Source organism: Lathyrus oleraceus, chromosome 3, assembly GCF_024323335.1.
Source record: "Lathyrus oleraceus cultivar Zhongwan6 chromosome 3, CAAS_Psat_ZW6_1.0, whole genome shotgun sequence".
In the NCBI taxonomy this organism is placed as follows: domain Eukaryota; kingdom Viridiplantae; phylum Streptophyta; class Magnoliopsida; order Fabales; family Fabaceae; genus Lathyrus; species Lathyrus oleraceus.
Window position 1 is genome coordinate 147,467,614 of NC_066581.1, and position 15,385 is coordinate 147,482,998.

The 15,385-nt window shown below is 32.7% G+C and overlaps 1 protein-coding gene across 1 annotated transcript; it reads right to left on the reverse strand.

Moving 5' to 3' along the window:
- Positions 1–3,772: 3,772 nt before the first annotated feature.
- Positions 3,773–5,210, reverse strand: LOC127125885 (polygalacturonase inhibitor). The gene has a single exon (XM_051054738.1). It carries the CDS (start codon positions 5,072–5,074, stop codon positions 4,076–4,078), a length of 999 nt encoding a protein of 332 aa, XP_050910695.1. The 5' UTR covers positions 5,075–5,210; the 3' UTR covers positions 3,773–4,075.
- Between the last annotated feature and the right edge of the window lie 10,175 nt (positions 5,211–15,385).

The window sequence follows — 15,385 nt, forward strand, 5'->3', positions numbered from 1 at the left end:
ATGCACAAGGGCAAAGAAAAAAATATCTGAGTGAGTTTGAATTGATTTTAGATTGATAAGGTGTGACACCAGTCAGCGACTTATTTTATAAAAATATGTTTTTAATTTGATTTAGAAAATATAAAGTAATATATATATATATATATATATATATATATATATATATATATATATATATATATATATATATATATATATATATATATATATATATATATATATATATATATATAGTCATTATTGTTTTCAAATATTTTCATTGGACTATTTAACTATTTAAAGGGGGAACCATTTTCCTTATGTCTTTAGAAATAACATCCTAGACCTGATACTTCAACTAAGCACAAGATAAGCAGTACAAAATATACTAAGTATTTTTTTTTGTATTTTGGGGATTTTTAATACTAAATACAAAAGAAATATTTTTGTTTTCATAATTTATTTAATTATTCAATTACCCCAATCATATTAATTAAATAATCCCTAATTACCCTAATTACCCTACTTACCCCTAAATGATCCTAATAATTAATTAATCCTAATTGAATTTAAAAACTTAAAATATTAACTAAAATATATAAATACATCAAGAATGTAGGTGTAAGCCCTAAATGCCAATACTTTTGGTATTTGTATCAAATTATTAATTAATAATAAAAGGCTTTTTCTTTATTATGTTTGTTTAATAAAGTCCCTAGAATAGCTAGTCCGTTTAATGTATCAAGTGTGACTTAATCATGAAATCACATTAAACATAAGGATACTATTATTAAATACCCGTAGTCGAGCTTTATTGTGAAGTAGGATAACATTAAAGCATTAAGACTATTATGTATATAGACTGATGATCACATCTCATGGGTCATGTATAAGGAGTTATCAAGTCTTAAACATAGGTATGAATATTAAGAGTAATATTTATACTGGATTGACCCGCTATGAGAATACTATATAGAATGTTATGCAAAGTGTCATAAGTTATTCTCATGGTGATAATGGTGTATACCACCCTTCGACCTGAAACCACTATGGACCCTAGATGTAGAGTCGAGTGCCTTATTGCTGATCAAACATTGTCCATAACTGGATGGCCATAAAAACAGTTAATGGGTACTCCATGAAGCATGCTGAGGGACATGAGTGACCTGGATGGAATTTGCCCATCCTGCATAACAGGATAAATATCTATGAGCCCAATATTGAACTGGACAAGGATGACACGGCCTATGCCTTATGTTCAATATAGACATAAGGGTAAAAGGGTAATTGCACACATAAGTATTATCACAAAAGGATTTGTCAGATCACATTATATTTTCGTGTCTTGGGTAGCAGTGATGTGTTGCTAGATATCGCTCACTGTTTATTAAGTTAAATACGTGATTTAATATAATTGCCAATTCCGTGAAAACCTACATGGTCACACACAAAAGGACGAATTGATGAGAGATAGAGTAACTAAGGAACACCGTAAGGTATGATGCACTTAAGTGAATTGTAGAACATCGTAAGATGCGGTGTACTTAAGTAGAATACGAAATATGATAAGGTACCACGCGCTTAAGTGATTTTGGCATAATGTAAGATATGGGCCACATACACTTAAGTGGGCTTTTTAGCTTGCAACCAACAAAAGTGATTCTATAAATAGAACCCTTGTGCAGAAGCATGTGTGCAGTTGTAATTTCGTTTCTCTCTCTCTCTCTCTCTCTCTCTCTCTCTCACACACACACACACACACACACACACACACACACACACTCAAAGCCTTCATTCATAGTAGCTAGCACTGAGATTGAAGGAATTCATTCGTGTGGACTGAGTAGAGGCGTTGTCACCATTCAACGTTCGTGATCGCTCCGTAGATCTGCATCAAAGGTTTCAATCACCATAAGAGGTAACGATTCTATCACTGGTCATACCCATTCATAAGGATCACTAAAGGAGAAATTTAAAATTTTTGCTGCGTTTTGGATCGCTCTTATCCTTCAAACTAGTACCAATATATTGGGATGGTAGAAAGGGGATGAAAAAAATAAAAGGAAGTAAGTCCATTAGGCTCTGAGCTTAGTCGTATAAGCGAAACAAACACTTGGCTTTTGAAAACATGAGTTGAAGTTCCTACACTACCAACATTTGATTTGATTGGTTGTTCTTCTAGGTTTAAGCATTGATTTGGGGAATGAATTTATTTTTTGTAGGACGAGTCATTTCAGGAAGAGTTTTACCACTCCTCAGGCGCATATACACTCGATTACTGAAGATATTTCATAAATGAAGAACAAAACCGGATAGTAAAAACACCACTTTTTTACAAGTTGAAACATTTTTACACAAAAAGGTCCCGCCGAGTGTGCCAATTTGTTTAATGGTATTTTTAGCAAACAATCATGAGTTTGGTTCACTTAAGAGATTAAAATCGAAAAATCTCAAGGATAATTTGTGTAGAAAGAAATGTAAAGAAAAAAATGTTTGTGATTGAAAATTAAATGCTTGAATGTCAACGAAATTGAATATTATTTTTAATTGTAATAAGCTTTGGATAAAGATGATAAACAAAAGCATAACGATGTTATGAAATAACAGTTGTAATTCAAAATACTTCAAAGAAATGGTGTGCATATTCATACATATTTTTCTTAAGCTTGTTTCTCTATATAACTCGGGTACTAACTCGGGTACTTTGAGTTCTATAGGAATTTATATTAAGAATTGAAGATCTCTAAATCTATACAAAAGCTTATTTATATACTACTACATTGATAACCATTGACAACTGTCACTTCTTCAGCGCTCAACACATATCGTAATACATGTGTTTCCACGTGTCTTGGTCTCTAAACTATATCTGAACCGTCGTTAACCGTTAGTAAAACGATTATCCAACTTCCAACTACATTATGTCGAAAACCTCCATGTCGAAATCACAGTGCAACATTGAAATGTCTAAAGGACTAGAAAATCTGCTAAGTCCCAAGACTTGGAAAGTGAGTCGAACTCGCCACGTTACTATGTCGAAATTGTTGTTCGAATGTATAACTTATACAAGAATCAAGAACATGTCTAGAAGAGAGAGTGATCATAATCTTGTGAATTTGTTCCTAAGACTCCTCTAAACCATGCCAGTGAGTTTAACTCAGTGTCAAAAATGCAAGCTAACAATATGCTTGAGATATTTTTATTTATTCATATTGAAGCATGAAAATGAAAGTAGAACTTGAACATTATCATGGAAGTACTGATAGAGAATCGAAACCGTTAGGACCGAATTAAGAATCACAATGATGGACTTACGACAAATGTCACAATCAGGGTGGCTATCCAATTTACATGTCAGGGAAGACACCACAACCAACTATGGAATTTCCGATCGATATATCAAATGTTTATCGCCACAAAAAAACCAATAAATTAAAAGTAAGGTTCAAAGAACCAAATAGAATAAACTCTACACAATTAAAATCTATCTTTGTTTCATGAGCAAAGTACAATTTATTGAGCTCTTCCACCAAATAACTCAATAAACTCTAATAAATTAAAATAACACTTAGTATTATTTTTTTAATTTGAATTAATAAATATTAAATCAAATATAAATATATTTCTAATAAGTATAAAAAACTTTACTTTAAAATAAACCACTGCAATGATTTATGCATTACAAAAATAAATTTCTAGAGAATTAAAGTAGTAATGTAATAATTTGGAAATTCAAAGATCAAAAGAATATCTAAAACTCCATATATGACAAAAACAAGATAGATGGAAGACCTCTCACAAAAATATGTTTAATTTCAAAGTATAGTTTTCGCATAAAAAACATGTCGATGCGTCAAAACATAGCCCCAAACATTGTTCCAAAGATACACCAAGTGAGATGACGGTTCACTAATTAACAAACATAAAGGTACTTTTGAAATATACATTCGGCACTGAAAACTCATCACGTTCTTATTATTTATAATTTGGTGCCTTATGCAACGGCTTTTGTTGTCCTAATTCAAATCAAACCGTATCATACATGTTCTATAGATGCATAAGCTGGCGAGCCAGCAACTGGTTTGTGTAGTAAAAATCAAGTACACTTGGGAAGAGGAGAACCACACAAGCACTTATTATGAAAATATTCATAAATATCAAAACTTTGCAATTTTCCACCCACCGGAATCTGACCGCACAACCTATTGTAACTCACATTCAGGTACTGCAGATTCAGTGCAGTCAATCCCTGAGGAAGCTTCCCAAACACCTTATTATGATTAAGATCCAACGACGTCAAGCTCGTGGAAAACTCCACCTTCGACAGATCGAACGATAGGTTGTTTCTCGATAGATCCACAATTTGGAAAGACTTGTTCGGCCCGAATATCACAGACGCATCTCCTTCAAGCTTGTTCCTCGACAAGACAAGCGAGGTGGTGGAGTTGAGGTTCACAAACGAGGGTGGAATGGGACCAGTGAGGTTGTTATGGGAGAGGTCGATACCAGCTATGTTGGACTTAAAAGAACCGAACGAGGAAGGGATCGAACCGGTTAGATGGTTACGGTCTAACTGGAGTGAGAAGAGGTTGGGAAGTTGTGAGAGTGAACCGGGGATTGAACCGGTGAGGTTGTTGAAAGAGAGATCCAAAAACGTGAGGTTTGTGAGTTGGGCTAGGAAGGAAGGAACCGGGCCTGACAAGTTTGTGTTACTGATACGGAGGTTCTTGAGGTTGGTGAGTTTAGCAATAGCGGGCTGGAGCGGGCCTGTGAGGTTTGGAAGTTTGTGAAACTCGAGAGTCTCGAGGTAGGGAAGCAGGCCCACTGAGGGAGGGATTTGGGCTGAGAAATTGGTGTATACAGGAGAATCAAAAATAGTGAGGGAGATGATGCGGTGAGTTTTGAGGTCGCACTCTATGGTGTACCAGTCGCAACAATCTGTGTCTGGGTTCCATGATGCTAGAAGGTAAGGGTTGTTGAGGTCTTTCTTGATTTGGAGTAGCACTTTCTTATCTTGTGGGTTGCATAGCTCTGAAAATGCACTGGATAGCAGTATCAGAAGCAAAGTTAAGCGTAGCACAGTGGTTGTTGTCATTTTTAATGTGATTGTATGGATTGAAAAATATTATAATTATATAGCTTCAGCTGATTAAGATATGTTGTGTTGTGGCATGATCAAGTTGCATCATGCATGACACACTATCAGAGTTTTACAGTTGGTTACGAGGGTTTTCTATGGTCACCCACCTATAAATATAAATAGACTCGGACACGATAGGTGAATTTACCAACATTTTGATATCGATAATCTCAAAAATATAAGACACAAATACCTGTTCATATATATATTTTTTCCTTTTTTATTATAAATTGTTTTAATTTTTTTATAATATTAAAAAAAGTATTGATGTGATTTTTTTTACAAAATTGTGGAAAAATAAATTTAAAGAGATTATAATAAAATTTTAAAGATATAGTAGAAAAATAGCATTATTATTCATTTGTGGTAATATAAAATGATTTATATTGTGGTGCACTTTTTTTTCAAAAACATAAAGAATATTGTATTATTTAACTTTTATTTATCATCTATTATTAAAAAAGAAATATTTTAATTAAAACTAATATTTTTAATTCTTTATTGAAAATATTACTTTAATATATATTTAATCATCTTATATATGCATGAGATTTATCCAAAAAAATACATAAAAACAATTTTTTAAAAATATTTATTTGAATTGTTTGACAAATGTTATATGTAAGTATCAGATGTCTTCTAGAAGTGTCAAATATTAACACATACCAGACATCGACATAGAGTGTTTATAGAAGTGTCCGTTCACCAAATTGCCACGCATTCATGCATGTGATAAGAACGAGATTTTCAAAAAAATAATATATATACACTACGAAATTGAGACTAAAACATTTACCTTTAACAGTAATTTTATATTGATTCATTTATTAGGCAATAACGTGCATGATTTGGTTACGACTTCTAATCCAATAGCTGTTGTGTCGGCTCAGGAATGCAATTTTATCGAACTGTATAGACTCCAACATTCAATGACATTTTAGTCGTAAACCATGCATTGCTTAATAGCTTTATATTACTAGTGGTAGGGGTGTTCGCGGTTTGGTTTGGATCGATTTTGAGACAAAAAATCATCCGATTCAAAGATACAAAAAGCATACGGTTTAGTTCGGTTATTGGATGACAAAAAAAAAATCCAATCCGATCCGATCCAATTTATACGGTTTATTTCGGTTCGGTTTTATTCGGTTTTTAAACAAACACTACTTCTAAATCTAAAATAATTTTAATTTTAATTTTCTATATGACATTATATATATATATATATATATATATATATATATATATATATATATATATATATATATATATATATATATATATATATATATATATATATATATATATATATATATATATATATATATATATATATATATATATATATATATAAAAGAAATCAATTTAATTTTTACATGCCCGTGGAATCCGTGGATGGTGAATATGACACTTCAAATATTAAATTGAATTTTCCTGCAACAATTTAATATTTTTTACATGTCTTGGTGAATTTTTTGAACAATCAATTTGCATGACAGGAAAACAATGGATATATTCCCCTTTCAATGGATGTGAATTCCAATCATCCATTGTATTTTTCAAGTAAGTGATAGCAACATCATTGGAACTAGCATTATCAACCGTAATGGTGAAAACTTTACCTATTAGCCATTCCTCCAAACATTTTTCAATTTTTTTTCCTATGGTCACTCCTTTGTGATTTACAATTGGACAGAAATTAAGAATCCTTTTATGGATTTTCCAATCATGATCAATGAAATGTGCATTAAGACAATGAAATGTGTTGTAAAGGTGCATTGTATTTAATTTGTAACGGTGCATTGTATTTAATTAATTAGAGTTAATGAGAATACTATATGAATAAATATCGGTTCGGTTTGGATTGGTTCGGTTTTCATGCAGCCAACCGAAAACCGAACCGAACCGGTCGGTTATTCTACAAGGTGGTCCAAACATATCCAAAAAAAATCGGTTTTTTTTTGTTTTTGGTTTTCGATTTTTTCGATTCGGTTTTCGGTTTTTTTTTTGGATTGGATTGGATTTGAACACCCCTAACTAGTGGTATGTTGACTTTGTAAAAGAATAATGCGGTAATGTGTCTTTCTAGCAATTTTACTATGTGGATTGAATTTCTTTTACACGAAGAAAAAGACTCACCAAGTTGGATATTGACAAGGAAACAGAGTGGCAAAAATATTAACTATCACAAAAAAAGAATCGGGAACTCTTTGATTACCCTAACTCGAAAGAAATTGGATAGAACTACAATACAAACTTTAATTGATATTCTTTTTTGTCATGTACAATGTTTTATGGATATTAGATAATACAACCAATAAATAATTAAGTTTACTATAAAATTGATCTTGCATGGTTGAGTTTATTAAATATATAATTTTTTGGATTAAGTATGGATGTGTAAAATGCAGAATTCTATATCAAATTCGAATGTATTCGATAGAGTAGTAGTTGAATATAATTTGTAATAGTTAAATTTGTATATATTCGAATGTATTCGATAGAGTAGTAGTTGAATATAATTTGTAATAGTTGAATTTGTATATATTCGATTAAAGGTCGAATACAACTTGTAGTTGCCAAAGTTTTGTATATTCGACAAAGTCGAATACAGTTAGTCGAAGGAAACATTTTTAGAGCTACTTGATGAGCAAGTAATCTCATTTAAAATAGGAAGAATCCTTAGACTTGTAAAGCAATTTAGTGTGAATCATTCAATCCATTCTTCTTCTTTTCTCGCAAAACCTTAAACCTATTTTCTCTTCTTTCTTTCAAATTATCTTCTCTCCAAATCATTGTGCGAAGGAATCATCTTGCAACCAATGTGTGGTTGAATAACTCGAGTGAAGAGTGAAGAATGAGAATTGTTGTTCTTTTGATTGACTGCTTTAGGTAAAATAACATGTGCAACAAAATGTAAATTGTGAATAGGTATCACGTGGGACAAGATGTTCCAGAATGAGGTGCAACATCTAGCTTCAGTGTGTAAGCCAGGTTAGGTGAGTAAATATGTGCGTTATTATGTTTAATTCCAAGAAGATTTGTCATTTATGAGTTGTATCTTTTTAGCAATATGGTTATTAAAGAGATTGACTAAAAAGATTGTCCAAGACCAAATCAAATTGAATGAGATCAAATCTCTTGGTAGACATTGATGGATAAGTAAATCAAATCTGTGTGTTTTTAATTCTGTTTTATGTATTGATCACTAAAGTAGTGATTGAGAGAAAGTGTTAGGGTTTTCATATTTAGAGGGAGTCTTAAATATAAAGACACCTGTAGTATTAGGAAGACAAACATTGAACGAGGATTGTTCATCTAAGACTATTTGTATTAATACTATTAAGAGTGGATTTACTTTCTTGGGTTGGAAGTCCCCCATACGTAGGTGACGTTGCATCGAGCTGTGTTACCAATCCTTTATGTTCTTCATTGTTTTATATTTATATTTTGTATTTTGTTAATCTTATTTAAGCACGTTGTACACATTGTCCTTGACATTGTGTTCAACACCTGTCATGCGAAGAACAAAATTACAATTGGCATTAGAGCAGCTACCCAGTTCTGTTTGGGTGAGCTCCAGGGATACTATATTATATTCAAATGGACAATACTAAGGAAGGATGATTAGTTAATAGACCGTTTGTCTTGGATGGTACCAACTATGATTATCGGAAAGTCAAAATGATTGCTTTTCTTAAATCCATGTACAAGAAAAAATGGAAGGCTATAGTAAAAGGTTGGAAACACCTTGTGTTTACCTCCTACGATGAAACATCAATCTTAAATCCAGAAGCTGAGTGTTATAATGTTGAAGATGAAGAAGCTATTGGATACTCCAAATCCTTGAATGTTATTTTCAATGGCGTGGACAAAAACATGTTTAGATTAATAAACACATGTACTGAAGCTAAATAGGCTTAGGAGATCCTCAAAACTACACATGAGGGCACATCATAAGTTCGTATGTCAAAGTTGTAGCTTCTCACAACCAAATTTGAGAATCTTAGAATGAAAGAAGATGAATCCATCTCTGACTTCAACATTCGCCTTCGTGATATAACCAACACTTCCTTCGCCTTAGGAGAGAAGATGTATGAAGAAAAGTTGGTCTGAAAAATCCCAATATCATTGCCTAAGAAGTTTAATATGAAGGTTACAACTATTGAAGAAACATAAGACTTAACCAACATCAAAGTTGATGAATTCATTAGTTCTCTACAAACCTTTGATATGGCTATAAGTGATAGGTCTGAAAAGAAGAACAAGAGTATAACCTTTGTAACACTGAAGAAAATGAAGATCAATACGAGAAGGATACTGAAGAAAGTATCTTAGAGGCTATAAATATCCTTGGCAGAAAGTTTAACAAAGCCTTTATGAGACTGGACAAAAGATCAAAGACAAATGTCGAAGACAACGTGTCAGACAACTTTGTTGGAACAAAATTTGTTGATACCATAGCCCTTGAGTTTTAATTATAACAAAGTATTTAAAGAACAATTGGGTATTCTAACACATGTTCAAGTATACAAGATTATATGATTAAAAATATATGAAGAAAAGCTTGAGGAATATACATATGAAGATCAACCTCTAACTCTGAAGATCACTTTTGAAGATTCAACCTCTGATAGAGATCCAGACTCTGAAGAAGTCAACTCTGAAGAAATTCAGCCTCTGGTAACCCAGACTCTGAATCTTCAGAAGCCATGAAGAGGACTCTGATGTGATTAGCCTCTAAAGAGTGAAGTGTGAAGGAAGTCAACCTCTAAAGGAGAAGCTCTTCAACCGAGGCAACTCTAACAGACTCAGAGACCTTTTAGTCACGTGAAGACTTAAGGAAAAAATATCTCCTTTGATGTCTGAGATTCAACGAATAATTTCTCTTGTGGAAAGGTGTTTGTTTGATGTGTCTAATCAAGTACAAAGGTTAAACTTTTGGAGAAAGTCTTCATCGTATTTTTTTCTCTCTTCTCTATATAAGGAGCTGCAGACCTGAAGAAGAAGACTACCAAGCTTTAATACAACACACTACTACAGACTCTGAAACTTGACAATCAAAGAGAAGCTACTTTGTTAAAATTGTTAGACTTAGAACATCTTGATATTGTGTATATTTTAGAAGTTTGTAAGTTTTAGAGTCTTTCAAAGTTGTATTCTTTCTACACCTCTTATTTTATATCAAGTGTAGTATTTACCCGAATCTCTTATCAATTTGTTATAGAGTCATAAGTCTCTTGCTTTAGTGCTTGATCATTGAAGTCTTTAGCTTTTGTGCTAGAGCAAGGAGGTATCATACTTGTGTGTTTGAGAAAGGAAGTCTTGAGCTTATGTGCTTGAGTAAGGAATTCTCAAACTTGTGTGTTTGAGAAGGGAAGTCTTATACTTATGTGTGTAAGAAAAAAACTCTCTTGCTTGTGTGCTTGAGATTTTGTAATTAGTTTGGTTATAGTGAAAATACCTTGGAAGTACCAAGGGACTGGACTACTCTCAAGTTGTGAGAGGAACCAAGATAAACTGCTTATGTCTTTAATTTTACTTTCTTAGCTTCTGTACTTACTATTCCGTTGCTGTCAACTTTGATCATCTAAATCAGATCATAGTTCAGAATCTGATAAGGTATTTCAAAAGTCAAACAAGTTTTCTGAGTCAGACTCTAGTTAAAAAACGTCAAAAGCAGAAGTTGAAAAAGCTTAAAGAAGAAAAAGGCAACATAATTCAATCCCCTTTTTTTGTGTTTTTATCACCTTCAATTTGAATCAGAGGAAGGTCTGTGTTAAACATTTAACAGAGGTGCAGAAAAGATCTTGAGAGAAATACTTATTCTCTCATGGCTGAGGAATCTAGAATTTGTTCAAGTGGGAGTACTCCTCATGGTGATAGTAATCATGATCAAAGTACATCTGAGAGGAATAATTATACTGCTAGACTTCTAACGTTTAATGGAGACTCTACTAAATTTGAATGGTGGAAAAGAAATATGTATACTCACATCGTAGATCTTGATGATAAGTTGTGGGGTAACTTGAAAGATGGAATTAACATTCAAGTTAATGGTGTTAGAATGATGTCTGACAGAAAGTCTCTCACACCTGCTCATAAAAAGATTTATAAAAAACATCATAAAGTAAGAGGTATCTTGGTTGATGCTCTACCTCATTATGAGTACATCAAAATCATTGATAAATCCACTGCTCAAACCATATTTAAATCCCTGTGTGCTACATATGAAGGGAATCAATAGGTTCGGGAAGCTAAGGCTAACCTTCTGGTTCAGTAATATGAGTTTTTTAAGATGAAGAAAGATGAGGACATTGAAACCATATTTTCTAGGTTTTAAATTCTTGTGTCTGGTCTTCAAGTGTTGAACAAGAGTTACACTACCTCTGACCATGTTAAGAATATTCTTAGGAGTCTTCCTATCAAATTCATGCCCAAGGTAACAACTATCCAAGAGGCTAAAGAGTTAAACACATCAAGTCTAGAAATTCTTATCAACAATCTCCAATGTCATTAGATGGAGCTCAATAGAGATTAACATGTCAAGAAGTCAAAGTCCATTGCTTTGAAATCTTATGCAAAACCTATAAAGGCTCCCAAAATTTTGAAATCTGAAGAAGCTTCTTAATCAGAAACCTCTGAAGAAGACTCAAATAATGAGGAGATGGCCTTTATCATTAAAAGATTTCAATACATGGTGAATAAGAAGAACAAATTCTCTGGTAGAAGTAGTGGCTTCAGAGGTTCAAGTTCAAGAGATAATAAGGATTATCAGAAGGATTGCTTCAACTGCAAGAATTCTAGTGACTTTATTGCTGAATGTCCAAAGCTGCAAAGGGATAAGGCAAAGAGAGGAAGCTTCCAAAAGAACAGCTTCAGAAACAGATTCAAGAAGAGTTTCATGGAAACATGAGATGAACTTGAAAAAGAAGAAGACTCTGAGAAAGATGAAGAGCAAGCCAATCTTGCTTTGATGGCTCTTACATCTTCTAAAGCAGAATCAAACTCAGAGTTTGATGAAGATAAGGTATTTTCTAAATTATATCATTATAATTTAATTACTTTTATTCAAAATCTTATGAGTAGGTGTCAGGAAAAGGCCAGATACATGTAAATACTAACAAAGCATTATGATCTTTTGAAAGAGTAATTAAAATTTGTTCAAAATAAGAATGGAGCTCTTGGGGAAGATCATATTGCTCATGTTAAAGATGTATCTGACAAAATTCTTGATAAGCATGAAATAGCTTTTCAAGAATTTATCTTAACTGGACTTGAAAGAACCAAACTTCCATCCATGATCTATGGTGTAAGTAGAAGCAAAGGAAAAGGTATTGGTTACCATAAAAAACTGTTAATCCAAGGACTAAAACCTTGATTAAACCATCAGATCCTCTTATTCTAAATCTACTAAAACAGGGTTAAACTCTTATTTTGTATCTGAATCTAACAATGTAAAGGTTATGAACGAATATGATTCTAGACCTATTGAATTAAGGGTTCTAAAGAAACCAAAACCTGAGACTCTAAAGTCAAAGGTTCTGAAGTCACCAGAACCTAAGACTCTAATGTCAAAGGTTCTAAAGAAACCAGAACCCAAGGCATCAGGTCATAAGTTTCTGAAAGATTTAAAACCTAAGGTTAAGACTTATTCAAGATAACAAACTTTTAAATCAAAAGTCTTGAATGATTCTAAGTCTTTCCATATGAGAGAAAGGGTACAAAATAATAGAAAAATTGTCATAACTAATACTACAGGACCCATAAGACTATGGGTACCTAAATCTGAAATCATTTTTGCTATAAATATGCTTAAAGGAAGAATCAAAGCATCATTCTTGGTACCTGGACAGTGGTTGCTCACCACATATGACAGGTGAAAGGCATATGTTCCAAACCCTCACTTTGAAAGAGGGAGGAACTATGGAATTTAGATGAAACCAAAAAGGGGAGATTATTGTGATAGGTACTATTGGTAATTGATCTTTATCTATTAATGATGTATGGTTGATAGATAGACTAAAGCATAGCCTACTTAGCATAATTCAATTTTGTGACAATGGTTATGAAGTAGTGTTTAAGGAGAACATTTGTACAGTCGTGAATGAATCTGATAAATGTCTAGTGCTTAAGGAAAAGAGGAAAGGCAATGTTTACAAAAACATTTTTTTTGAATTTGATGATTAGGAGGTAGTTTTCCTTCTATCAGTGAATGATGAAAAGTGGATCTGGCACAGAAGGTTAGGTCATGTTATCTGGAGAGATTAATCTCCAAGATTAGAAAGTTAAAACTTGTTAAGGGGCTTCCAGGTCTTAACTATAAATCAAATGCTATATATGGAGCATGCCAAATTGGGAAATTATCAAAACCTCTTTTAAAACAAAGAACATTGTCTATACCTCTAGACCCTTAGAACTTCTCCACATTGATTTATTTGGTCTTGTTAGCACTGCATCAATCAATGGGAAGAAATATGGACTTGTCATTGTTGATGGCTTTAGTAGATGGACTTAGGTTAAATTCCTCAGAACCAAAAATGAGTCATATGATGTGTTTAGTGTCTTCTGCACTCAAGCACAAAATGAAAAAGGGTCAAAAAATTTAAAAGTAAGGATTGATCATGAAGGGGAATTTGAAAATGAACCTTTTGAAAACTTCTGTGAAAAATATGGAATCTTCCATGAGTTCTCTTATCCTAAAACTCCACAACAAAATGGAGTTGTAGAGAGAAATAATAGATCCTTAAGAGAAATGGCCAACAATGATTCATGAAAATAATTTGCCAAAGTACTTATGGGTAGAAGTTGTAAATACAACATGTTATGTTCATAACATGATCTACATCAGACCCATTCTAAATAAAACAACATATGATCTATTCAAAGGAAGAAGACCCAACATTTATTATTTTCATCAGTTTGGATGTACATGTTACATCTTAAACAATAAAGTCTATCTGAAGAAATTTGATACCAAAGCTCAAAAGGATATCTTTTTAGGATACTCTGAACACTCAAAGACATACAAAGTGTATAACTCTAAAACCAAAATGGTTGAAGAGTTTATACATGTTAAATTTGATGACAAAGGGCCTGATAGTAAAATGCCAGAGCTATTTGAATTTTTTTCAGAGTTTCAAATATTAGAAGTATCTCCAAAAGATGGTGGATTAGAAGCTATAGCTACTTCAGAAGTTGTATGTTCAGAAGCTAGAGCTTTAGAAGCTAAATGTTCAAAAGCCGGTGGTTCATAACCAATCCCAACTTCTTAAACACATCCAGAGGAAGCAAGTTCTTAAGAAGCTCCTTGTGTCTATTAAGAATCTACACAATCCAGAAAAGCCTTCAAGTATAAGTCTTCTCATCCGGAAGAGTTAATTATTGGAAACAAAGATAGTCCTCTGAAAATAATATCTTCATTCATAGATGAGCATGATGGGGGAATTAAAGTTCTTCCTTGGAATTCAGATCAACCAAAGCAAAGATGGAATCTATGTTCATCAGTCAAAATATACTAAGGAACTTCTGAAGAAGTTCAAGCTTGAAGAATGCAAAGTTATGAACACTCTTATGCATCCAACATGCAATCTAAACAAAGAAGAAGAAAGCTCGAAAGTCTGTTAGAAGTTATATATAGGTATGGTTGGTTCCTTACTCTACTTAATAGGTTATATGCTAGATATTTTGTTCAGTGTGTGTATGTGTGAAAGATTACAATCATATCTTAGGGAGACTCACTTAACTTCTGTTAAGAGGATCTTTAGGTATCTGAAGGGAACAACTAATCTAGGTTTCTTTATAAAAAAAACCTAAACTACAAGCTGGTTGGACTCTATGATGCTGACTATGTCGGGGATAGAATTAAAAGGAAATCCACTAGTGGAAACTGTCAATTTATAGGAGAAAACCTAATATCCTAGGCTAGTAAAAGACAAGCAAGTATCGCCTTGTCCGCAACAGAAGAAGAATATATCTCAGCTGCTAAATTTTGCACATAACTCCTCTGGATGAAATATTAGTTGGAAGATTATCAAATTTGTGGAAACATTATTCCCATATTTTGTGATAATACTGCTGTCATTTGTTTAACTAAATATCAAGTTCAACATTCTAGAACCAAGCACATAGAGATAAAACATCATTTTATTAGAGATTATATTCAGAAAAGTGTAATAGAGATACAGTTTATTAATACAGATAATAAATGGGCTGATATATTTATTAGAAAAAGATTTGGTTATGCATCTATACCTTGAGTTTTGATGA